We start from the raw sequence: 24,390 nt of genomic DNA, 5'->3' as shown, positions 1-24,390 counted from the left end.
GCTTTTTAGTCCAAGAGTGGGCTTCATCTGGGTCTGGGAAACTGACCCTAAGTCCTTTACTTGAATTAACTGATGGTGGACCATCTGATAACTGTATACTCTGACAGTGGGATGGAAACTGATTGGTTGGAGTTCCTGTGATGAAGGCTCTGATTGGTTCATCTCTGTGTGCTTGCCTCTCTCTAGGGCATTGCTGGACTGAAAGGAGGAGAAGGACCCACCGGTCTGTCAGGAGCAGGGGTAAATTGGATTTCATCATGTAGCAATTGTTTAAATCCCATTTTCCCCATGCTACCCCCCTAATCTCCACCTCCATCCCCCATCCTGGTCCGTATGTGGTCTACAGCCAACAAGGACCTGTAGAGTGGGAGGCTGCTACCATGAAGATCATAACCAGTGTACTAAATGAAAGAGTGAATCATGTGACGTTGTCCTCTTACCTCTCTGTTCCCCCTGTCGTGTTGTTACCCAGGGAGCCACTGGGGAGAAAGGGCCTTCTGGAGCGGCCGGTGCTATTGGTCAGCCTGGGCGCTCCGGTGGGGTCGGCCCTGGAGGACCAATGGGAGAAAAGGGCGAGCCAGTAAGAACCTTTGATCATTTCCTTATTCGTTTTTTTTCTTATGCAACGCCAGTGTCAATTTATAAATGGACAGACAAACATCACTACTCATTACTGAGAAATAAACAGCATGTGTGGGTTCCTCTGTACTGTATGTGTCATAATCAGTGTTTAGGCGCGGGCGAGCGCGCGTGTGTGTGTGTCTGCATGTTCCACTCTCTCTGCGTTATCTATGAATCAATATGTCATTGTGCAATATGAGACTAGAATAATGGCTGTGGTTAGACTAACGGTGTTTCCTCATCCATCTGTTCCCAAGGGAGAGAAGGGGCCCATCGGGCCGGCTGGACAGGACGGGGCACAGGGGCCTATGGGGCTGCCTGGTGCTGCTGGCCCCGCTGGGCCTCCAGGAGAGGATGGAGACAAGGTACTTACACCTGTGCACAGGTACAGCACAGTAGGTACCATGCCACTGTAGAGGGACAACTTAGGAGAATCCAACTCCTGGCCCTAAAGGCCTGAAGCACTGCTGGGGTTTTCTATTGCTAGTCAATTGATCTATTGTCCTTATTGGCCATGGAGTCCACTCACCTAGTGGCCTTGATGTTGTGTGGGGGTGAGGTGTATGCGTTACTGGGTGTGTTTCTTTATCTCTGCAACGTGTGTGTGTGTGTGTGTGTGTGTGTGTGTGTGTGTGTGTGTGTGTGTGTGTGTGTGTGTGTGTGTGTGTGTGTGTGTGTGTGTGTGTGTGTGTGTGTGTGTGTGTGTGTGTGTGTGTGTGTGTGTGTGTGTGTGTGTGTTGTCTACAGGGCGAGACAGGAGGACCAGGCCAGAAAGGCAGTAAAGGAGACAAAGGAGAATCTGTGAGTCTTCATCTGGCGAGATATCAACCACAACACTGTATTTTAGCCTCACAAGCCACAGAATTATACACCTGACAGGATATGACATCACCAGACACAGTACTACCAGAGAGAGGGAGGGGAAGATCCTATCTCTGGCCCAAATCTGCCCATGTTAAGCAAATCCTTAATTATTATGTAGGTGAAGAGTTTTTGTGTGGGGGGCAATGAAAGTTTTGAATTTAGTCAAGATGAACATAAATGGCTATTTTGATACGTGAGGCTTATTTGATCTAATAGAAGTTTCATAATGCTTCGGTTGTTACGAGCGTGATGTTATAAGTGTGACGCATGTGACATCCCGGCAACTTTGAGAAAAAAACCTTTATCAGAGTTGTCCCTGTTGACATTCGAGAACAGACTGTTCACATTCATGAAACTATGATCTTACTCAGGTGGCTTACTCAATGTTGAATACAGGTGGCTGATGTCAACATTCCTCATCTAATATTCAAACAAGTATTATTATTATTATTATTTGTATATATTATTTTGATTGAATATTATAACATAAAGTCTACCTGCAGTGAAGCCGCTCAACATTTACATTACATTCAGTCATCTAACCGTCTCCCGTCTAGAGTGACCCACAGGATCAACCAGGGCCCCTCCCAAGGGCACGTCGGCAGATCTCCCACCAAGTCAAAATGGGGACGAACTAGCTTTATTTTGGACTTTTATCTTTGACCATCATTCTATCCCCGCCCAGCAACTCCACTCCCACTTGTCTCCAGTTCCACATCCCAAACCTCAGTTTCAAACAAGTATTTAACTAACAAGATGTATCCACCAATCCAAAGAGAGGAATAGGCGGGAGCTTGACAGCCTGCCGTTCTGCTCTGTGGACAACGAATCCCATTGTTAGAGCGGAGACACAAGCATCTCCTCTTTATGTCCAGTATCTCTGGTACTACTCACCTGGCAGGATATGACATCGCAAGCCATAGTACTACACACCTGACAGGATATGACATCACCAGCCACAGTACTAACCAATCTTAACAATATAGCCAGGTGACCACTCTAACAATACGTCCTCAAAGATTGAAGGAAGGCGAGATCAGGTGGGACCATTCTAGCCAATGAGAGGGCAGATACGAGTGTGAACAACAGCTACAACTAAGTTGTTTTTCTCAAATTTGCCGAAATGCCAAATGCATCCACTTATATCAGTACATTTGTAACAGCATAAACATTACGAAACTTCTATTAGATCAAATAAGCCTCACATAATTCGACACTCCCATACAAAAAGAACTTAACTCATGCGAATGGATTTTGGGCACTTCGCCTCTTCCGCTCTGGTACTACATACCTAGCAGGATATGACATCACCAGCCACAGTTCTACACACCTGACAGGATATGACATCACTAGAAAAATAACAAAGTCAAATCGTGATGTCAGTAATCTTCACAACTTGGAAATCCGACATGGATGACCGTTGAAAGTTATTTCTCCAGGCCAGAGCTAGTTTTTCCCAGAGTTCCCAGTTGTCTAGAACACACTGAAATCAGAGGTTTCCGAGTTCCCAGTTCACAGTTGTTTTGAATGCGGCATACACACCTGACAGGATATGACATCACCAGTCAACTTATTACACACCTGACAGGATATGACATCCCCAATCACAGCATTAAGCACCGGCCAGTATCCTCCCCGTCACCAGCTGCTATCACTAGGATAATTCAAATGAATGACTCAATAAATGAGAAAGGGTTTATAATTGAGCGTTGAGATAATTATGTGCAGTTATAATTAACTGTACAATATATTACTGTATTATAAGCCTTTCTTCATGGTCTAGTTAGCATGCACTGTGCATCTTCATGTACTTGATCTTATCCTAGCCCTGGCAGCTCTATCAAACTATTCAAAATACTGTCTAACACCTTCAGAAGCCAAGCAATCACAAACAGCTACCATCAACAGCTGCAATTTCACAGTCGTTGTGTTTTTTGAGCTCCCGACACAGCAGTGTTTTCCTGCAGTGTATGATTGATATGCAGTATACTGTCAACAGCATCTCTGTTTCTCGGTCTCTTCTCCAGGGCCCTTCAGGACCTATTGGAATCCAGGGACCTGTCGGCCATCCGGGGTTACCGGTACGTCTATTCAATGTATCTGTCTTTATTGTGTGTGTTTGTGTGTACTGTATGTGTGTACAGCACTGACCTCTGTGTGTGTTTCAGGGTGTGGACGGGGAGCCGGGGCTGAGAGGCCAGCAGGGGATGTACGGGCCGAAGGGAGACGAGGGAGCGAGAGGCCACAAGGGGGGCACAGGACCCACTGGACTACAGGTGAGGAAACGAGACACCCCTCTGTTGGACTGTACCATCCATCTCTCTACTCCAGCATATAGCTGACAGGTGGACTGTACCATCCATCTCTCTACTCCAGCATATAGCTGACAGGTGGACTGTATAATCTCTCATCAACAGCACCTACCACTGCACCTCTAACCATACTCTGTCTTTACAGGGCATGCCAGGACTCCCAGGAGAGAAGGGAGACAGTGGACACGTGGGCACGATGGTGAGTACTGGACATACCATTGGATGATGACATAATTTCCCTATATTCTATTGTTGACCTGGCAGCCTCACTGGACTCCCCCACCAAAGATCATTCCTTAAGTATGTCTCTCATCTTCATTGGGGTATAAAGCCTAACTAAAGTACAGCCCTGCTTGGAGGCAGTGTCTAGAGTCTGGCTCCATGTAGAGTGACTGGAGCGTAACAGCCATGACACGTCCAGCTACACACCCAGAGAGGACTAGGGCTTTGTGTCTAAATGTAACAAGGAGTCCCTCTGAAGAGCTAGAGAGAGTGAGAGGGAGAAAAGTCAAAGAGTCAGTGGAGTGAAGGAGGGAGAGAGAAAGCGAGGGATAGGGATGGAGAGAGAGAGAGAGAGAGAGAGAGAGAGGGCGGTGGTTTGAGGAGGAAGACGGCAGCGTGACAGCTGCTAATCAGATTAGCCTGAGCCGGGCCTGTCTAATGAGCATCTTCCTTCTATTGTGACAGTCATTTCAGAACGCCACAGACCGTGAACACATGCTAAACAAGATTCTACACACACAGCCGGCGCCACAGCACACTCAGCCTGATTAGGGAGGGGGGAAGGAAGCGTCAAAAACAGAACAAAAAAACTAAAGAGGGAACAAAAAGGGAGAGAAGGAGAGGATGAGAGGGAACAAAATATATGGGGGGATAGAGAGAGAGGGATGTGAGAGAGAGAGGGCAAGAGATCTCACTGGGAAAGCCTCATCCATGTGAATGCTGTGGTTCACAGGATTGCAGCTTCTAATGCCCGCGTAGCTCCCCAGTAGCAGGATTATAGGATATGTGCTTACTGTAGTGGATGTGGTAGTGTCTGGAGTATGTCTGTCTGTTTTAGTGCTGTGTGTACAGACTCTCACTATATTGGGATTTCAGTGTTTGTGAAGCACAGCTAACCATTAACTCTGGGCTGGAAGGGAGCAGTAAGTGAAATTATGATGGATAGCTTGTTGTCCATGTGGAGGTGCACGGAGGGGTGGAATCCCATCACACTGACTGAGTGTCAGTGAGTGCTCTCATTTCCCCTGTAGCCTGATCATGTGTTCTTGGAGAGAACGAGAGGTTCCTCTTAGAGAGAGAGAGAGAGAGAGAGAGAGAGAGAGAGAGAGAGAGAGAGAGAGAGAGAGAGAGAGAGAGAGAGAGAGAGAGAGAAAAGGAGGGGATAGAGGGAGGGAGAGAGATGAAGGGAGAGAAAGAGAGGGAGATACTGTACAGAGAGAGGGGGTGAAAGACCGGAAGAGAGAGAACCTTTCTGTGTGTCATTGAGGGTAATGGCTTGTCCTCGTGGTGTCTTCATCATGTCAGTGAGGTAATGATCATAGAGGCTGGTTCTGTTCTGGCGATATGTTGCACCAGCCACCAGGCCCTCAGCCACCAGGCCCTCACTGAATGACTAGCATGCAAAGTCACTGTACCCAGGGAGGAGCTGCCTGGTGGGTCACACAGTCTACTTCCTTTGGGATAGAGGTGTGTGTGTGTTTGTGTCTGTGTGTGCTGATGCATGTATGTGCTGTCTCAAGCCAATGGCTAATGATTTATTTTCTCCTCAGGGCCCTCCAGGACAACATGGCCCCAGAGGCCCCCAGGGGTCCATTGGTGGAGAGGTACAGTATATTTCTGGCCTTATCTGACCACATTTATGTGCACTGGGTTTGCTGCAGTATTGGATTGGTTTATGTTGCAAGACGGTATACTATTTTGCGCAGCTCTCAGTCCTACGCAAATCTACACTACCGACTATCAGAACACACCCACCAACAGGGTTGTTACTTCACACACGGCACACACACTCCTCTACCCTCTGCCCCTCTCCCTCTCCCAGACCCTCTGCCGGTTTGGAGCTGTGAATTATTAAGTGGTATTAGAATGTAATCCCTCAGTGGGAGTTATATTTACCGCTCTATAAATCATTAAGGAGTATTAGACAATCATCCCTCAGTGGGAGTTATATTTACCTCTATAAATCATTAAGGAGCATTAGACAATCATCCCTCAGTGGGAGTTATATTTACCGCTCTATAAATCATTAAGGAGTATCAGACAATCATCCCTCAGTGGGAGTTATATTTACCTCTATAAATCATTAAGGAGTATTAGACAATCATCCCTCAGGGGTAGTTATATTTACCTCTATAAATCATTAAGGACTATTAGACAATCATCCCTGAGAGGAAGTTATATTTACCTCTATAAATCATTAAGGAGTATCAGACAATCATCCCTCAGTGGGAGTTATATTTACCTCTATAAATCATTAAGGAGTATTGGACAATCATCCCCGAGAGGAAGTTATATTTACCTCTATAAATCATTAAGGAGTATTAGACAATCATCCCTGAGAGGAAGTTATATTTACCTCTATAAATCATTAAGGAGTATTAGACAATCATCCCTCAGTGGGAGTTATATTTACCTCTATAAATCATTAAGGAGTATTAGACAATCATCCCTGAGAGGAAGTTATATTTACCTCTATAAATCATTAAGGAGTATCAGACAATCATCCCTCAGTGGGAGTTATATTTACCTCTATAAATCATTAAGGAGTATTAGACAATCATCCCTGGGAGGAAGTTATATTTACCTCTATAAATCATTAAGGAGTATTAGACAATCATCCCTCAGTGGGAGTTATATTTACCTCTATAAATCATTAAGGAGTATTAGACAATCATCCCTCAGTGGGAGTTATATTTACCTCTATAAATCATTAAGGAGTATCAGACAATCATCCCTCAGTGAGAGTTATATTTACATCTATAAATCATTAAGGACTATTAGACAATCATCCCAGAGAGGAAGTTATATTTACCTCTATAAATCATTAAGGAGTATTAGACAATCATCCCTGGGAGGAAGTTATATTTACCTCTATAAATCATTAAGGAGTATCAGACAATCATCCCTGGGAGGAAGTTATATTTACCTCTATAAATCATTAAGGAGTATTAGACAATCATCCCTGGGAGGAAGTTATGTTTACCTCTATAAATCATTAAGGATTATCAGACAATCATCCCTCAGTGGGAGTTATATTTACCTCTATTAATGGCCAACCTCTCAACATCTCACACCAATCAATTATTCACGAGAGAGAGAGATGGGAAGAAGTCACTACACACACACACACACACACACACACACACACACACACACACACACACACACACACACACACACACACACACACACACACACACACACACACACACACACACACACACACACACACACATAGTCAAAAATCAAATAAATCAAAATGTATTGGTCACATAGACATATTAAGCAGATGTTATTGTGGGTGTAGTGAAATGCTTGTATTGATTCAGTGGTACAGATTCAGATCGTCACATCAGACCTGGGTACAACTTTCATTTGATAGACCACATACTTTATTTGAGCATTTGCCCGGAGTGCTAGATGGGCGGAGTTTGTACTTTTGGGACTATCCCATTGGTTCTAGTTTCCTATCCAAGCTCAATCAAGCACTATTTGAAAGATGTTGAATACCATTTGAACCCAGGTCGGATTCATATGGTGCCATGGAAATAGAAGGGTGTAGAGATGGAGCGATCCATAAATGGATTGATGCAGGTGATGTTGTGAGAGAGAAATGGATAAAGAGAAGCTTTGAGTCTTTGTGGGAAATAGAAGAGCTGGCTTGCACTGCAGACAGGATAGTCTTCCACTCACTCACATGCTCCAATTTGTGCACTCTACCAAAGAGAGAGATGCTTTCACTGTTTTTCTCTCGAGACAGCCAGCACACACTTCCACATTGACACACACCGACGCAGAGAGACTGACTCCACACTCTGTTACTCAGATCGCATCAACAGAGGAAACTCACACACACAGACAACAGTCAATATTTTCTCCTAGTGATGATGGTGCAGCTGTTGTCTCAGCACCCTGACAGAGAACAACAGACAAACAAAACAACCTCATCACAAGAAACCTGTAGATTAAATATTTATTATTTCACTCCTCCTGTCATTGTGTTGGTTCGAGTGGTTCTGTTGTGTTGTAACAGGGCACTGCTGGCCAGCCTGGTGGAGTGGGCCAGCCTGGGATCGTTGGAGAGAAGGGGGAGGAGGGAGAGGCTGGGGACCCGGGACCAGTTGGAGACACTGGTGCCGCTGTAAGTCATCTTTCTCTCATCCTCTTCTTCACTGCCTCTCCCCCTCTCTCTATTCCCTCTCTCTATTCCCTCTCTCTCTCTCTCTCTCTCTCTCTCTCTCTCTCTCTCTCTCTCTCTCTCTCTCTCTCTCTCTCTCTCTCTCTCTCTCTCTCTCTCTCTCTCTCTCTCTCCCTCTCTCTCTCTCTCTCTCTCTCTTCCCTCTCTCTCTCTCTCTCTCTTCTCTCTCTCTCTCTCTCTCTCTCTCTCTCTCTCTCTCTCTCTCTCTCTCTCTCTCTCTCTCTCTCTCTCTCTATTCCCTCTCTCTCTCCTCTCTCTCTCTCTCTCTCTCTCTCTCTCTCTCTCTCTCTCTCTCTCTCTCTCTCTCTCTCTCTCTCTCTCTCTCTCTCTCTCTCTCTCTCTCTCTCTCTCCCTCTCTCTCTCTCTCTCTCTCTATCTCTCTCTCTCTCTCTCTCTCTCTCTCTCTCTCTCTCTCTCTCTCTCTCTCTCTCTCTCTCTCTCTCTCTCTCTCTCTCTCTCTCTCTCTCTCTCTCTCTCTCTCTCTCTCTCTCTCTCTCTCTCTCTCTCTCTCTCTCTCTCTCTCTCTCTCTCTCTCTCTCTCTCTCTCTCTCTCTCTCTCTCTCTCTCTCTCTCTCTCTCTCTGTCTCAACCACTAACTCTATGATTGTATGGTGTCCCCAGGGTGGTAAAGGGGAGCTGGGGGAGAAGGGTGACTCTGGCCCCTCCGGAGCAGCAGGACCTGCAGGAGTCAGAGGCATGCCAGGGGAGGACGGACCCAAAGGAAACCCAGTGAGTAGATCTCTATGTAGGCCACTCATCCTCTACCAACTGGTTCTTGAGTGGGTGGCAGACCAATGCATTAGATTAATCTCAAGCGATGCTTGAAGTCATTGGTAACTGACCACTCCCGGTCCTCTGTAGGGGCCCCTTGGGTTCCCCGGAGATTCTGGACCCCCTGGAGAAGCAGGAATCAATGTGAGTACACCCGTAGAACCAAGTAATACAACAGGCAGTAGATGACTGATTCTTCTGTTCCTCCTCTAAATGTGTGTTTCTGGTTGGAACAGGGAGTTGACGGTGGACCGGGAGCAAAGGGAGACAACGGTGATCCTGGGAAAGCCGTAAGTACAGTAAAGCATTTACATCACACAGGAATTCATACGAACAGCATAAACATGTGTTACGGTGTATATTCTCTGAGCTCATTCAACAGTATCACATACATAAAGTGAATGCATACCAAAGATATAGTATTGCCTTTGTACTTTGTCACATACAGAGAGGCTTGTTTATTTCATGGATATGCTGTTCTTTCTTCCCTGTGTCTTTTAGACTGTGTGTGGTTGTCTTTTAGACTGTGTGTGGTTGTTGTCTTTGAGACTGTGTGTGGATGTTGTGTGTTTCAACTCTGACGCTTTGTTCTGCTGTCCTCAGGGACCCCCAGGAGCCTCTGGAGAACCGGGCCCTTCCGGGCCCCCCGGGAGAAGGGTGAGTGTAGATGTGTGTGTGTGGGTGTGTGAGAGAGAGAGAGAGAGAGAGAGAGAGAGAGAAGAGAGAGAGAGAGAGTTTGTGGGGCTTGCGTGCATGCCTTTATTGTTGTATATTTCTACAGACTCGGATATCTTCAGGGATTTTATTGACCTCTATCTGTTTTAGAAGAACAAAAGCAGTGTAAGGCTTTTAAGCACTCGGGTATTGTCCCCAGCAGCTGAAACTCTGTCCTCGTGTACCCCCACCTCTCTCTCTCTCTCTCTCTCTCTCTCTCTCTCTCTCTCTCTCTCTCTCTCTCTCCCCAGGGCCACTTGGGAGCTGCTGGAAAAGAAGGGAAACAAGGAATGAAGGGAGCAAAGGTAAGGATGTGTGGAACACTCAACTCATTCATGAAATATGAAGAAAATATATCCCCAAAAAGAAAATGCCACTACATTGTACACCACACATATCAGTTTTACTCCATTTTGTTTTCCTCACCACCATGTCATTCTGTTCCTCTCTCTCCTTCCTTTAGGGGACCAATGGGGTTGAGGGTCTGGTGGGGAAGAAAGGGCCAGTGGGGCCCCAGGGACATTCAGGGATGCCTGGCCCGGAGGGCCTCCGAGGGATCCCAGGCCCTGGGGTGAGTCCCCCTCTCCTCTCCTCTCTTTACTCTAACTCAAACAGACATCTCCCTTTACTGTAGCCTGTGGCTCTGCTGCTCCCCTCATCATGTCTCCCTAATTAGTTTAGTATAATCTGTCATTGGTTTACTATCAACATGCATGGTGCATCTCAGTACAACCAGCAACAAGGCTTGGGGACATGTTGTCATATGACCTTGAGCAACCCCAGTCAATGCTGGAGCCCTTCACTAATTGATTAACCCCTATTTGTGTTTTCATTTGCAGGGTGAGCAAGGGTTAAATGGCCCCCCAGGCCAGACGGGACCCCCTGGACCCATGGTAAGATCCCCATGCATATTACATGTTCATATGTCAACCTACTGTACTGTTATTGCCTCTCTTCCACATAACATATGGTAGGTAGCCTTGATAGGGTCAATTCCAGTGATATGTCAATTATATATTTTTTCACCCATGTGTAACCATGTAGTAAATGTGATCCTGTGTTTTTCCCAGGGACCCCCAGGACTGCCAGGTTTGAAAGGAGACCCGGGCAGGAAGGGAGATAAAGGTCACGGTGGTCTGATCGGTCTGATCGGACCTCCAGGAGAGCTGGGAGAGAAGGGAGACAGAGGCCTGCCTGGAAATCAGGGCACACAAGGAACCAAAGGAGACGGGGGTAAGGGTGGCCTCCCTGGCCCCACCGGCCCCCCAGGACCCCCGGGACTTTCTGTAAGTCCCCCTCCTCCTCCCTCCCTCCCCCACCCCACTCAACTCTTCATAGTTGGCTTTGCTTTACTTTGATATGACTTTTCCTATTTCAAAATGACCTCTCCTCCCTCCCCTGTTAGGGTGCAGTTGGTGAGAGAGGATCCAAAGGAGACCTGGTGAGTCCAGTCATCTGACTGTATCTCCACATTTTCATTCCTCTCCTTACACACCAGCCTATAGCTAGCAGCTGGTAGAAGCGTATGCTGCCAGACAAGCGGCTATCTCGCCTTGCCAAATGAACCATCGCTCAGATTAATTTTCTACATTGTGCTTTTTAAATGTATTTTGGCCTTAAAAGTGAGCCCATACAGTGATGTGTTGTTCCTGTGGGTACAGTGTATTTTAATAGGATATAGTGGTGTGGTGTGATGTGGTCAAAAGTACCATAGTGTGTCATGTAGAGAGCAGGGGCTTTGGCCACAGACTGCTGATGTACAGAGCTGGATAATCCTATAAACCCTAGGACCATATCTGCCAGGATCAAAGAGGGATTTGGCAAACCAGTGTGAGAATCGCTCCAGGTGACCGGAGGATTGATGCAGGATTTTGTTCCACTCTTTTCTTCAGGGCGCCATCGGACCCCAAGGAGACACTGGCCCCGCCGGATCCCCCGGACCCCCTGTAAGTCCTCCACACACACACCTCCCCACCTCCACACTTCTCATCCAACCCACCTGTCTCTTTCTGTTTCTCTCCGTCCCCTCTGTTCTGTCCCATCGCATGTTGTTGTTCAACCACACACACCTCCTCGCCTCTCCTTCCCCCCACAATTCTCTTTTTGTTCTGCCTCTCCCAGTCACTGTTATTTCTTGTCTTCTCTCTTCCACTTGTGTTCCTTCCCTCCAGGGTCCACCTGCCACCATGGTCCAGCCGCTGCCTATCAGAGACCACGAGGGCCGGAGGAAGAGGAAGAGGCACTCTAGGATGGTGCAAGGAGGCTCAGCTCCCTACGAGGAGGCAGAGATGAAGATGGATCTGGAGCAGGAGGTGTTCCTGCAGGCAGACCAGCCCATGCTGGAGGAGGCAGAGGGCATGGAGGAGGTGTTTGCCTCCCTCACCTCCATGAAGACAGAGGTGGAGCTGATGAGGAAGCCCCTGGGGACCTTTGAGAGCCCCGCCCGCACCTGCAAGGAGCTCATGATGATCCAGCATGGCTACAGAGACGGTCAGCACATCACCTCATCACCCTCGTATCACACAGATCTCCCCTCAGCACCCTGCATTGGCACTCATATTGAACATGTACGGTGCCTATAGAAAATCTACACCCCCTTGAACTTTTGCTTACCAAAAAGACCTAAAATCTAAAAATCTATGGCAACACTTGAAAATGGCTTTCTAGCCATGCCCCCCAACAGAGTTGACAGAGCTTGAAGCAGTTTGAAAAGAATAATGGGCAAATATTGCACAATCCAGGTGTGTAAAGCTTTTCTGAGACTTACCCAATAAGACTAACAGCTGTAATAGCTGCCAAATGTGTTTATAACATGTATTGATTTTGAGGGGAGAATATTTATCTAATCAAGGTATATTAGTGTTTTCCTTTTCATTATTCTTAAAAAAATATATATCAATAATTGTTCTTCCACTTTGACATTACAGAATATTTTGTGTAGATCGTTGACAAAAAAATGACAATAAATCCATTTGAATCCCACTTTGTAACACAATGTGAAGAAATCCAAGGGGGATGTAGACTTTCTTATAGGCCCTGTATTTGATTGAGTCAATAAGCCACCAAATCCTCCAATAGCCAGGATAGTTACCTGTTACATCAGACGTACTCTACGATTTCATGTCTTCCCCTTTCTCTTGCCTGATCTGCTGTCCCATATTGAAATGACACCGCTGTCTCCGTCTCCGTACCTGTCCCAGGTGACTACTGGATCGACCCCAACCAGGGATGTCACAGGGACTCCATCAAGGTCTTCTGTAACTTCACCGCTGAGGGAGACACCTGTCTCTACCCGGACAAGAGGTTTGAAACTGTGAGTCTCAAACTACCTTGATGTCTGCTCAACCGTACTAGAGCGTTGTAGTAGTAGTGTACAGTACATATTCATTGGCCTCAGATCAACTGGTGTCTTACAGATGCACTATCTTGATTTGACTCTATTTATCACAGCAGGAAAATAATCCTGCAGCAACAGGATATGTGAATTATTATGTGGATTATAATTCGGATACATTTTTTAGGCGTTGATACATTTTCTGTTACATTTTTCTTAATGTCAAATCAATTTAAAAGTGGAAATCACAAACCTTATAGAAGCCTTTTAAAACCTTTAATACACGACAATTGATATTTCCCGCTGTGCAGGAACATTCTCCACAAACAACAGAGTGATCAAATTAAGATACCAGATCTGCACATCCTCAGAAGCCTGTGTTACAGAGGCTCCTTGTTTCCTTCTGTATTCCTGTGAACAGGTGAAGCTAGCAGCCTGGAACAAAGAGAAACCAGGGAGCTGGTTCAGCCAATACAGGAAAGGCAAACAGGTACTGACCACTTTCAACTGCTGCCGTTCATTTAAATGTTTCCAAACACCAGGTAGATTATATTCATTTAAAGGGAGTGCGTTTGAATAATAATCATGTGTATAATTGAGTAGATGTGCATGCGTGTGAGCATGTGCGTGATTGAACCTACTGTCCAATAGAGTGTTGATGTATGTGCCCATGTATGATACCTGTGTCTTCTGCCTGCAGTAGTGAGTGAGTCACGCAGAGCCTCTGGCAACAGTGGGCTCTCATTGAAGAGCATTCAGAGCTTTGAGCACTGGTCTTTCATGTGCACCTGACCAGACATCTCTTAACACAGAAAGATAATCACTTCCCTCCCAGTCCAATCCCTTTCACTGACTCTTTCACACCCACCCCATTGTGTCCTTTTCTCTCTCTCTCTCTCTCTCTCTCTCTCTCTCTCTCTCTCTCTCTCTCTCTCTCTCTCTCTCTCTCTCTCTCTCTCTCTCCCTCTCACTAACTCTCTTTTTCTCCCCGACTCTCTTATTCTGACTCTAGCTGAATTACTGTGACCTTTGTCCCCTCCTCTCCTCTTACATTATTAATGAAATACGGGTTGAGATTTCTAAGAGAGAGAAAAGGTTCATGGTAATACAATTGGTTCTAGCCTTCCTTCCTCTGTTCACCAGGATGGATATAGTGGTCTGTAACCAGCATTAACTCTGTCAGCCTGGTTTTCCTGCCCAGGTTATTTGGTCATGGAAAAACTCCTGGCCCTAGCCATTATAGATTGGATGTACGGTTGAAGTCAGAAGTTTACATACACCTTAGCCAAATACATTTAAACTCAGTTTTTCACAGTTCCTGACATGTAATCCTCTGTTAAAATCTCTGTTTTAGGTCAGTTAAGATCACCACTTTATTTTAAGAATGTGAAATGTCACAATAATAGTAGAGAGAATGATTTATTTAAGCTTTTATTTTTTTCATCACATTCCCAGTGGGTCAGAAGTTTACATACACTCAATTAGTATTTGGTAGCATTGCCTTTAAATTGTTTAACTTGGGTCAAACATTTTGGTTAGCCTTCCACAAGCTTCCCACAATAAATTGGGTGAATTTTAGTCCATTCCTCCTGACAGAGCTGGTGTAACTGTGTCAGGTTTACAGGCGTCCTTGCTCCCACACGCTTTTTCAGTTCTGCCCAGAAATGTTCTATGGGATTGAGGTTAGGGAATGGGATGGCCACTCCAATACCTTGACTTTGTTGTCCTTAAGCCATTTTGTCACAACTTTGTAAGTATGCTTGGGGTCATTGTCCATTTGGAAGACCCATTTGCGCCCAAGCTTTAACTTCCTGACTGATGTCTTGAAATGTTGCTTCAATATATACACAATTTTCCTTCCTCATGCCGCCATCTATTTTGTGAAGTGCACCAGTCTCTCCTGCAGCAAAGCACCCCCACAACATGATACTGCCACCTCCATGCTTCACAGTTCGCATGGTGTTCTTCGGCTTGCAAGCTTCCCCCTTTTTCCTCCAAACATAACGATGGTCATTATGGCCAAACAGTTATATTTTTGTTTCATCAGGCCAGAGGACATTTTTCCAAAAAGTACAATCTTTGTCCCCATGTGCAGTTGCCAACCGTAGCTTTTTTATGGCGGTTTGGGAGCAGTGGATTCTTCCTTGTTGAGCCGCCTTTCAGGTCATGTCGATATAGGACTCGTTTTACTGTGGATAATAGATACTTTTGAACCTGTTTCCTCCAGCATCTTCACAAGGTCCTTTGCTGTTGTTCTGGGATTGATTTGCACTTTTCGCATCAAAGTACATTCATCTCTAGGAGACAGAACGCGTCTCCTTCCTGAGAGGTATGACGGCTGCGTGGTCCCATGGTGTTTGTACTTGCGCACTATTGTTTGTACAGATGAACATGGTACCTTCAGGCATTGGGAAATTGCTCCCAAGAATGGACCAGACTTGTGGAGGTCTACAATGTTTTTTCTGAGGTCTTGGCTGATTTCTTTTGATTTTCCCATGATGTCAAGCAAAGAGGCACTGAGTTTGAAGGTAGGCCTTGAAATACATCTACAGGTACACCTCTAATTGACTCAAATGATGTAAATTAGCCTATCAGAAGCTTCTAAAGCCATGACATCATTTTCTGGAATTTTTCATGCTGTTTAAAGGCACAGTCAACTTAGTGTATGTAAACCTCTGACCCACTGGAATTGTGATACAGTGGATTTTAAGTGAAATAATCTGTCTGTAAACAATTGTTGGAAAAATTACTTGTGTCATGCACAAAGTAGATGTCCTAACCGACTTGCCAAAACTATAGCTTGTTAACAAGAAATTTGTGGAGTGGTTGAAAAACGAGTTATAATGACTCCAACCTAAGTGTATGTAAAGTTCCGACTTCAACTGTATATAGTGCTTTACCAGATGCTCTACTACCAATGCATTGGCACTGCTATTTGTTTCTGGACATTCAATATGTGACTGACATGGTCATTGAGAGTTGTTTCTTTCCCCTGGTCCAGTTCTCATGCAGTGACTCTGATGGGAGCCTGGTTGCTTCAAGTGGTCTATATTAATATGTGGTTCATATCTGGTCTAGTTCTCATTCAATTACTCTGATAATGTCTCTGATGTACTGTGTGTCTCTGGTCCAGTTCCAGTACAATGACTCTGATATGTTGTGTGTCTCTGGTCCAGCTAGAGTACAATGACTCTGATATGTTGTGTGTCTCCGGTCCAGTTCCAGTACAATGACTCTGATATGTTGTGTGGCTCTGGTCCAGTTCCAGTACAATGACTCTGATATGTTGTGTGGCTCTGGTCCAGTTCCAGTACAATGACTCTGATATGTTGTGTGTCTCCGGTCCAGTTCCAGTACAATGACTCTGATATGTTGTGCGTCTCTGGTCCAGTTCCAGTACAATGACTCTGATATGTTGTGTGTCTCTGGTCCAGCTAGAGTACAATGACTCTGATATGTTGTGTGGCTCTGGTCCAGTTCCAGTACAATGACTCTGATATGCTGTGTGTCTCTGGTCCAGTTCCAGTACAATGACTCTGATATGTTGTGTGTCTCTGGTCCAATTCTAGTACAATGACTCTGATATGCTGTGTGTCTCTGGTCCAGTTCCAGTACAATGACTCAGATATGTTGTGTGTCTCTGGTCCAGTTCCAGTACAATGACTCTGATATGTTGTGTGTCTCTGTTCCAGTACAATGACTCTGATGTACTGTGTGTCTCTGGTCCAGTCCCAGTACAATGACTCTGATATGCTGTCTGCCTCTGGTCCAGTTCCAGTACAATGACTCTGATATGTTGTGTGTCTCTGGTCCAGTTCCAGTACAATGACTCTGATATGTTGTGTGTCTCTGTTCCAGTACAATGACTCTGATATGCTGTGTGTCTCTGATCCAGTTCCAGTCCAATGACTCTGATATGTTGTGTGTCTCTGGTCCAGTTCCAGTACAATGACTCTGATATGTTGTGTGTCTCTGTTCCAGTACAATGACTCTGATGTACTGTGTGTCTCTGGTCCAGTCCCAGTACAATGACTCTGATATGCTGTCTGCCTCTGGTCCAGTTCCAGTACAATGACTCTGATATGTTGTGTGTCTCTGGTCCAGTTCCAGTACAATGACTCTGATATGTTGTGTGTCTCTGTTCCAGTACAATGACTCTGATATGCTGTGTGTCTCTGATCCAGTTCCAGTCCAATGACTCTGATATGTTGTGTGTCTCTGGTCCAGTTACAGTACAATGACTCTGATATGCTGTGTGTCTCTGGTCCAGTTCCAGTACAATGACTCTGATATGTTGTGTGTCTCTGGTCCAGTTACAGTACAATGACTCTGATATGCTGTGTGTCTCTGGTCCAGTTCCAGTACAATGACTCTGATATGCTGTGTGTCTCTGGTCCAGTTCCAGTACAATGACTCTGATATGTTGTGTGTCTCTGGTCCAGTTCCAGTACAATGACTCTGATATGCTGTGTGTCTCTGGTCCAGCTACAGTACAATGACTCTGATATGCTGTGTGTCTCTGGTCCAGCTACAGTACAGTGACTCTGATGGGAACCCGGTCCACGTGGTCCAGCTGACCTTCCTGAAACTGCTGAGTGCCACGGCCAGACAGACCTTCACCTACTCCTGCCAGAACTCTGCCGGCTGGTTCGACAGCGCCACCCGCAGCCACCAGCACGCCATACGCTTCCTGGGAAGCAACGACGAGGAGATGAGCCAGGCCAAGAGCCCCTTCATCCAGGCAACACACGACGGTTGCCAGGTAGGTGACATGCAGAGACAAAGGAAAATGAATTAATTAATGTAATTGGTGCTAATGTTTTGAGCAATGCTAATGTTTTGACCAATGCTAATGTTTTGATCAATGCTAATGTTTTAATCAATGCTAATGTTTTGATCAATGCTAATGTTTTGATCAATGCTAATGTTTTGACCAATGCTAATGTTTTGATCAATGCTAATGTTTTGACCAATGCTAATGTTTTGAACAATGCTAATGTTTTGACTAATGTTTTGTCAGCTGCTGTTTGATTCGATAAGGCCATGCGGTTGGTCACAATCAGTTCATCATATGATATCTGAGGATGGTATAGATAGGATCGAAGTTAGAATGAGAGTTAGCGAGTTAGCAGGCACAGTGTATCCTCAACTCTGCTGTCTTTTTCTTTGTCTCTGGTGTAGTTCCGTAAGGGACAGGAGCGGACAGTCCTGGAGATCGACTCCCCCAGAGCAGAGCTGCTGCCAGTCATAGACGTGGCCCCCTCAGACTTTGGAAGCAGCAACCAAAAGTTTGGCTTCCACGTGGGACCAGTATGTTACAACGGTTAACTAACGTTGTATCGACCAACCAAGGAATGACCGGAACTGACCTGCACAACAACTTACCAATGAAAGAAACTGGACTTCACACTGTTGTTTCCACACACAATATTTATTATTACATGTCCGTCCGTATATGTGGTGGGTTTCTGGCATATGTTATATGACTCTCAACAACCAATGGCGAGTAGAGGAGCAGAGGCAAGGAGGAACAAAGCACATTTATCAAAGGGACTTCATCCAATTAGATATATTTAATGTGTAGTGGTTTTCTTTATCGTCATTCTTTTCATCGCTCACCTTTTGAGTGTGCTGTAATTAGATCCGCTAGAAGTAGTCTCTTGTTCCACTTGACAACAACCAATTTAAAAAGACAGGCAGATCCCTCCCATGTTGAGGCATGGGGTTAGCCTGTCATCTGTGGTATGGGTCAGTTGAGTGGCACTGTCTTTGTCAGGCCTGGGATGCAGATGAGACGAGTTGCTACCTGAGGGATTGTGATGAGAGCGTAGTGGAATTAGCAGGAGACACTATCTGGCATACTCATTAGCATGCCTGGATTGCAGTAGGATAATATCATATTGCAGTATAAGGACATTAGTTATTGTTAACTGGTGGTGTACCGACAGTTGTAGGATCTTAATTTGAGACAGTTCACTACAGCAGGAAAACAATGCTGCAGCAACAGGAAATGTGAATTATTATGTGGATTATAATGAATGGACATTTTTGTTGGGGTTGATACATTTTTCATCAGGGAAAATCAAGTCTGAAATGTCAAAGTAAAAATTACAAATACACCACAAGTTTTACATATCCTGCATTGGAACAGGGTGATCAAATTAAGATCCTACATCGGTAGCATGTCAATTCCATACTAGTCCATTTCATCTGTCAACATTCCCTGTGTTAATTAGAAGGTTGCACATACTGTATAATAGAAATGATAGCTTTGCTCAGTGTTTACTCTTCAACTGCAGATCACTCACTGAATGAGAAGTGAGAAGTGCACGCAATACCATGTTCCTAGTAGTCTATTGAGCCCAATGGTTACTTGAATGGAGAAGGTTGCTTTCCTTATTGGACTGGTTTACTCTGCATGCCTGTTGATAATATGACTTTCCGGCCTTCCATGTTTTCATTTCCTATTTGTGTCAGTTTGGCGTCCATTTTGTTACGGAAAACAAGCACTCTGCATTCCAGGCCTTAATGGTTGAGCTGGAGCTGTTTCAGCCCGAGAATGAGTTTCAGAGCATGTTGTTCTTGAAGAGGATATTAACAGTGTTTTCTCCAGTCCTCCGTTTGTCTGTTACATCAAGGAGCATTTCACATGTCGTTGTTTTCAAGCATCTTTTAGAAAGTACCATTATTATCCACTGTCCTGTTCTCCGCCTCAGTCATGTATTTGTTTATTTGTTTTCTATGTGAATTCATTTTTATGATGTATTTTGTTTGGTGCTAAAGAAAATGTTTTTGTTTTGTGTCAACTACATTTGTGGTGTTGTGTGTCTTGAGGCAGGAGGAGAGAGAAAGGGTGCAAGTTATTGGTGCTCCAAAAGCTGTGCATGATGGGAAAGGAATGCTCTCTGAGCCAGGGAGTATCATATCGTACTGTAGGACTGGACACTACAGTACACACACTCTAACCTGCTGTATGGTAGTCAGGTTACAGTACCAGAGGTAGGTTAGGGGTACAGTGCCTTGCGAAAGTATTCAGCCCCCTTGAACTTTGCGACCTTTTGCCACATTTCAGGCTTCAAACATAAAGATATAAAACAGTATTTTTTTTTAAAGAATCAACAACAAGTGGGACACAATCATGAAAAAAATTCAAAATTATTCAGCCCCTTTACTTTCAGTGCAGCAAACTCTGTCCAGAAGTTCAGTGAGGATCTCTGAATGATCCAATGTTGACCTAAATGACTAATGATGATAAATACAATCCACCTGTGTGTAATCAAGTCTCCATATAAATGCACCTGCACTGTAGACTCAGAGGTCCGTTAAAAGCGCAGAGAGCATCATGAAGAACAAGGAACACACCAGGCAGGTCCGAGATACTGTTGTGAAGAAGTTTAAAGCCGGATTTGGATACAAAAAGATTTCCCAAGCTTTAAACATCCCAAGGAGCACTGTGCAAGCGATAATATTGAAATGGAAGGAGTATCAGACCACTGCAAATCTACCAAGACCTGGCCGTCCCTCTAAACTTTCAGCTCATACAAGGAGAAGACTGATCAGAGATGCAGCCAAGAGGCCCATGATCACTCTGGATGAACTGCAGAGATCTACAGCTGAGGTGGGAGACTCTGTCCATAGGACAACAATCAGTCGTATATTGCACAAATCTGGCCTTTATGGAAGAGTGGCAAGAAGAAAGCCATTTCTTAAAGATATCCATAAAAAGTGTTGTTTAAAGTTTGCCACAAGCCACCTGGGAGACACACCAAACATGTGGAAGAAGGTGCTCTGGTCAGATGAAACCAAAATTGAACCTTTTGGCAACAATTCAAAACGTTATGTTTGGCGTAAAAGCAACACAGCTCATCACCCTGAACATACCATCCCCACTGTCAAACATGGTGGTGGCAGCATCATGGTTTGGTCCTGCTTTTCTTCAGCAGGGACAGGGAAGATGGTTAAAATTGATGGGAAGATGGATGGAGCCAAATACAGGACCATTCTGGAAGAAAACCTGATGGAGTCTGCAAAAGACCTGAGACTGGGACGGAGATTTGTCTTCCAACAAGACAATGATCCAAAACATAAAGCAAAATCTACAATGGAATGGTTCAAAAATAAACATATCCAGGTGTTAGAATGGCCAAGTCAAAGTCCAGACCTGAATCCAATCGAGAATCTGTGGAAAGAACTGAAAACTGCTGTTCACAAATGCTCTCCATCCAACCTCACTGAGCTCGAGCTGTTTTGCAAGGAGGAATGGGAAAAAATTTCAGTCTCTCGATGTGCAAAACTGACAGAGACATACCCCAAGCGACTTACAGCTGTAATCGCAGCAAAAGGTGGCGCGACAAAGTATTAACTTAAGGGGGCTGAATAATTTTGCACGCCCAATTTTTCAGTTTTTGATTTGTTAAAAAAGTTTGAAATATCCAATAAATGTCGTTCCACTTCATGATTGTGTCCCAATTGTTGTTGATTCTTCACAAAAAAATACAGTTTTATATCTTTATGTTTGAATCCTGAAATGTGGCAAAAGGTCGCAAAGTTCAAGGGGGCCGAATACTCTCGCAAGGCACTGTAAGTTCCACGTTTTCGCTTTAAGCGCTAAAACTCCCAAGACAGCCGTTGTTACAACGTAGTGCCTTTACATCTCTACAACATCTCTCCAACAACCTGCAGGCTGGTCTCCCAGCCTGTGTACATAAACAGTACTGGCAGTTTATCAGCGTACTCCTCCTCACACCCTGTGTATAGTATCTGTTCTACTCATTTTATATACTGTACAGTTATTCTAAGGACTTGAGTATGAATAACAATCTGTTGCCTGAATGAAAATGGGTTTGTGAAACGTGATGAGCGAATAAAAAAACTATTTTAAAAAGACTAGGCTGTATCTGAGAGAGAGAGAGAGAGAGAGAGAGAGAGAGAGAGAGAGAGAGAGAGAGAGAGAGAGGGAAAGAGAGTTGTTTGTATCGGCCTCTCACCACTCAGTGTAATAGACAAACAATTCTCTTCATTACCGCCTAGTTCTGCAACATTCACTCAATGAGCCCGCAATCAACATCCCACCACAGCAGATGTAATCAACTCTGATTGGATTCCCAGTTCATTTATTTCAATTAGGTGGTGTTTCATTCCTCCAGAGGGAAACAGAGGAGAGACACTAGCCTGGGTGGGAGGGGGGTAATGAAACAGTTCTGGATAAGGAACACAGCCATTGAGATTTTCCCAGAACTGTCCAGTGTGTGTGTGTGAGAGAGAGAGAGAGAGAGAGAGAGAGAGAGAGAGAGAGAGAGAGAGGGCAGGAATTAAGATACACAGAACAGACACTGCTGTATTGTTGGCTCTTGCTATAACACTGTCTGGTTGGCTGGTTATGTGACAAAACACACTGTCAAATCTTCCTCATGCTGGCTCTCCTCTCTCGCTTTTATTCAGACATAATACATGTTGTCTCTCTCTCTCTTTCTCTCTCACACACACACACACTTTCTATCACATAACCCTTGACCAAGTCCACCAGTCCCCTACGGAGACTAGTCCTCAAGGTTAGCGTCAATGCAGAATAAAGGTTACAGTACATTTCTCTCCTTTCTGCACTCTTCAACTCAATTGGATTTTAACCACAGTGTAAGCTCCTGGCTGGGAAAGGTCAGACCTAGCTGCTTCCTCAGAATGATGATCAAGCAAAGTGCATCATGACCGTCGATAGGCAAATATGCATTTTGATCTCTCCAGAAAAGCACACACTATGCTGTAGGATCTGGGTAGAATGAATCACTATGCTGTAGAATCTGGGTCGAATGAATCACTATGCTGTAGAATCTGGGTAGAATGAATCACTATGCTGTAGAATCTGGGTAGAATGAATCACTATGCTGTAGAATCTGGGTAGAATGAATCACTATGCTGTAGAATCTGGGTAGAATGAATCACTATGCTGTAAGATCTGGGTAGAATTAATCACTATGCTGTAGGATCTGGGTAGAATGAATCACTATGCTGTAGGATCTGGGCAGAATGAATCACTATGCTGTAGGATCTGGGTAGAATGAATCACTATGCTGTAAGATCTGGGTAGAATTAATCACTATGCTGTAGGATCTGGGTAGAATGAATCACTATGCTGTAGGATCTGGGCAGAATGAATCACTATGCTGTAGGATCTGGGTAGAATGAATCACTATGCTGTAGAATCTGGGTAGAATGAATCACTATGCTGTAGAATCTGGGTAGAATGAATCACTATGCTGTAGAATCTGGGTAGAATGAATCACTATGCTGTAAGATCTGGGTAGAATTAATCACTATGCTGTAGGATCTGGGTAGAATGAATCACTATGCTGTAGGATCTGGGCAGAATGAATCACTATGCTGTAAGATCTGAGTAGAATGAATCACTATGCTGTAGGATCTGGGTAGAATGAATCACTATGCTGTAGGATCTGGGTAGAATGAATCACTATGCTGTAAGATCTGGGTAGAATGAATCACTATGCTGTAGGATCTGGGTAGAATGAATCACTATGCTGTAGAATCTGGGTCGAATGAATCACTATGCTGTATAATCTGGGTAGAATGAATCACTATGCTGTAGAATATGGGTAGAATGAATCACTATGCTGTAAGATCTGGGTAGAATTAATCACTATGCTGTAGGATATGGGTAGAATGAATCACTATGCTGTAGGATCTGGGCAGAATGAATCACTATGCTGTAAGATCTGAGTAGAATGAATCACTATGCTGTAGGATCTGGGTAGAATGAATCACTATGCTGTAGGATCTGGGTAGAATGAATCACTATGCTGTAAGATCTGGGTAGAATGAATCACTATGCTGTAGGATCTGGGTAGAATGAATCACTATGCTGTAAGATCTGGGTAGAATGAATCGCTATGCTGTAGGATCTGGGTAGAATGAATCTCTATGCTGTAGGATGTGGGTAGAATGAATCGCTATGCTGTAAGATGTGGGTAGAATGAATCACTATGCTGTAGGATATGGGTAGAATTAATCACTATGCTGTAGGATCTGGGTAGAATGAATCGCTATGCTGTAGGATCTGGGGAGAATGAATCGCTATTGTGTAGGATCTGGGTAGAATGAATCGCTATGCTGTATGATCTGGGTAGAATGAATCACTATGCTGTAGGATCTGGGTAGAATGAAATACTATGCTGTTGAATCTGGTGCTGCCGTTTGGTCTTTGTGTCTCCGAGGTCCTCTATTCTCCCTAATCCATTGTCCATGTTGCTTTTTTCAGCAGAGAAGATAGTAAGATAGTGTGGAGAAATCCTGCACGGAGCCTTCACCCTGCACTGCCACTTTAAGAGAGCATCAGCAGTAAG

The 24,390-nt window shown here is 44.6% G+C and overlaps 1 protein-coding gene across 2 annotated transcripts in view; it reads left to right on the top strand.

Moving 5' to 3' along the window:
* LOC118365792 (collagen alpha-1(XI) chain-like) overlaps positions 1 to 18,364 on the top strand; it is an 82,433-nt gene extending 64,069 nt beyond the window's left edge. For both annotated transcript variants that reach the window (XM_052491035.1, XM_052491034.1), the window contains 24 exons: positions 187 to 240; positions 473 to 580; positions 879 to 986; positions 1,369 to 1,422; positions 3,513 to 3,566; positions 3,654 to 3,761; positions 3,943 to 3,996; positions 5,570 to 5,623; positions 8,053 to 8,160; positions 8,839 to 8,946; positions 9,079 to 9,132; positions 9,225 to 9,278; positions 9,592 to 9,645; positions 9,954 to 10,007; positions 10,166 to 10,273; positions 10,542 to 10,595; positions 10,773 to 10,988; positions 11,108 to 11,143; positions 11,595 to 11,648; positions 11,874 to 12,192; positions 12,903 to 13,015; positions 13,458 to 13,526; positions 17,565 to 17,798; positions 18,218 to 18,364. In XM_052491035.1, the coding sequence (XP_052346995.1) occupies positions 187 to 240; positions 473 to 580; positions 879 to 986; positions 1,369 to 1,422; positions 3,513 to 3,566; positions 3,654 to 3,761; positions 3,943 to 3,996; positions 5,570 to 5,623; positions 8,053 to 8,160; positions 8,839 to 8,946; positions 9,079 to 9,132; positions 9,225 to 9,278; positions 9,592 to 9,645; positions 9,954 to 10,007; positions 10,166 to 10,273; positions 10,542 to 10,595; positions 10,773 to 10,988; positions 11,108 to 11,143; positions 11,595 to 11,648; positions 11,874 to 12,192; positions 12,903 to 13,015; positions 13,458 to 13,526; positions 17,565 to 17,798; positions 18,218 to 18,364 (2,376 nt within the window). The remainder of the gene's footprint in view (positions 1 to 186; positions 241 to 472; positions 581 to 878; positions 987 to 1,368; positions 1,423 to 3,512; positions 3,567 to 3,653; positions 3,762 to 3,942; positions 3,997 to 5,569; positions 5,624 to 8,052; positions 8,161 to 8,838; positions 8,947 to 9,078; positions 9,133 to 9,224; positions 9,279 to 9,591; positions 9,646 to 9,953; positions 10,008 to 10,165; positions 10,274 to 10,541; positions 10,596 to 10,772; positions 10,989 to 11,107; positions 11,144 to 11,594; positions 11,649 to 11,873; positions 12,193 to 12,902; positions 13,016 to 13,457; positions 13,527 to 17,564; positions 17,799 to 18,217) is intronic.
* Positions 18,365 to 24,390: the final 6,026 nt, after the last annotated feature.

Source organism: Oncorhynchus keta, chromosome 32, assembly GCF_023373465.1.
Source record: "Oncorhynchus keta strain PuntledgeMale-10-30-2019 chromosome 32, Oket_V2, whole genome shotgun sequence".
Lineage (NCBI taxonomy): Eukaryota > Metazoa > Chordata > Actinopteri > Salmoniformes > Salmonidae > Oncorhynchus > Oncorhynchus keta.
The sequence above is the reverse complement of the archived record's forward strand: the minus strand, read 5'-3'. Positions and strand labels throughout refer to the sequence as shown.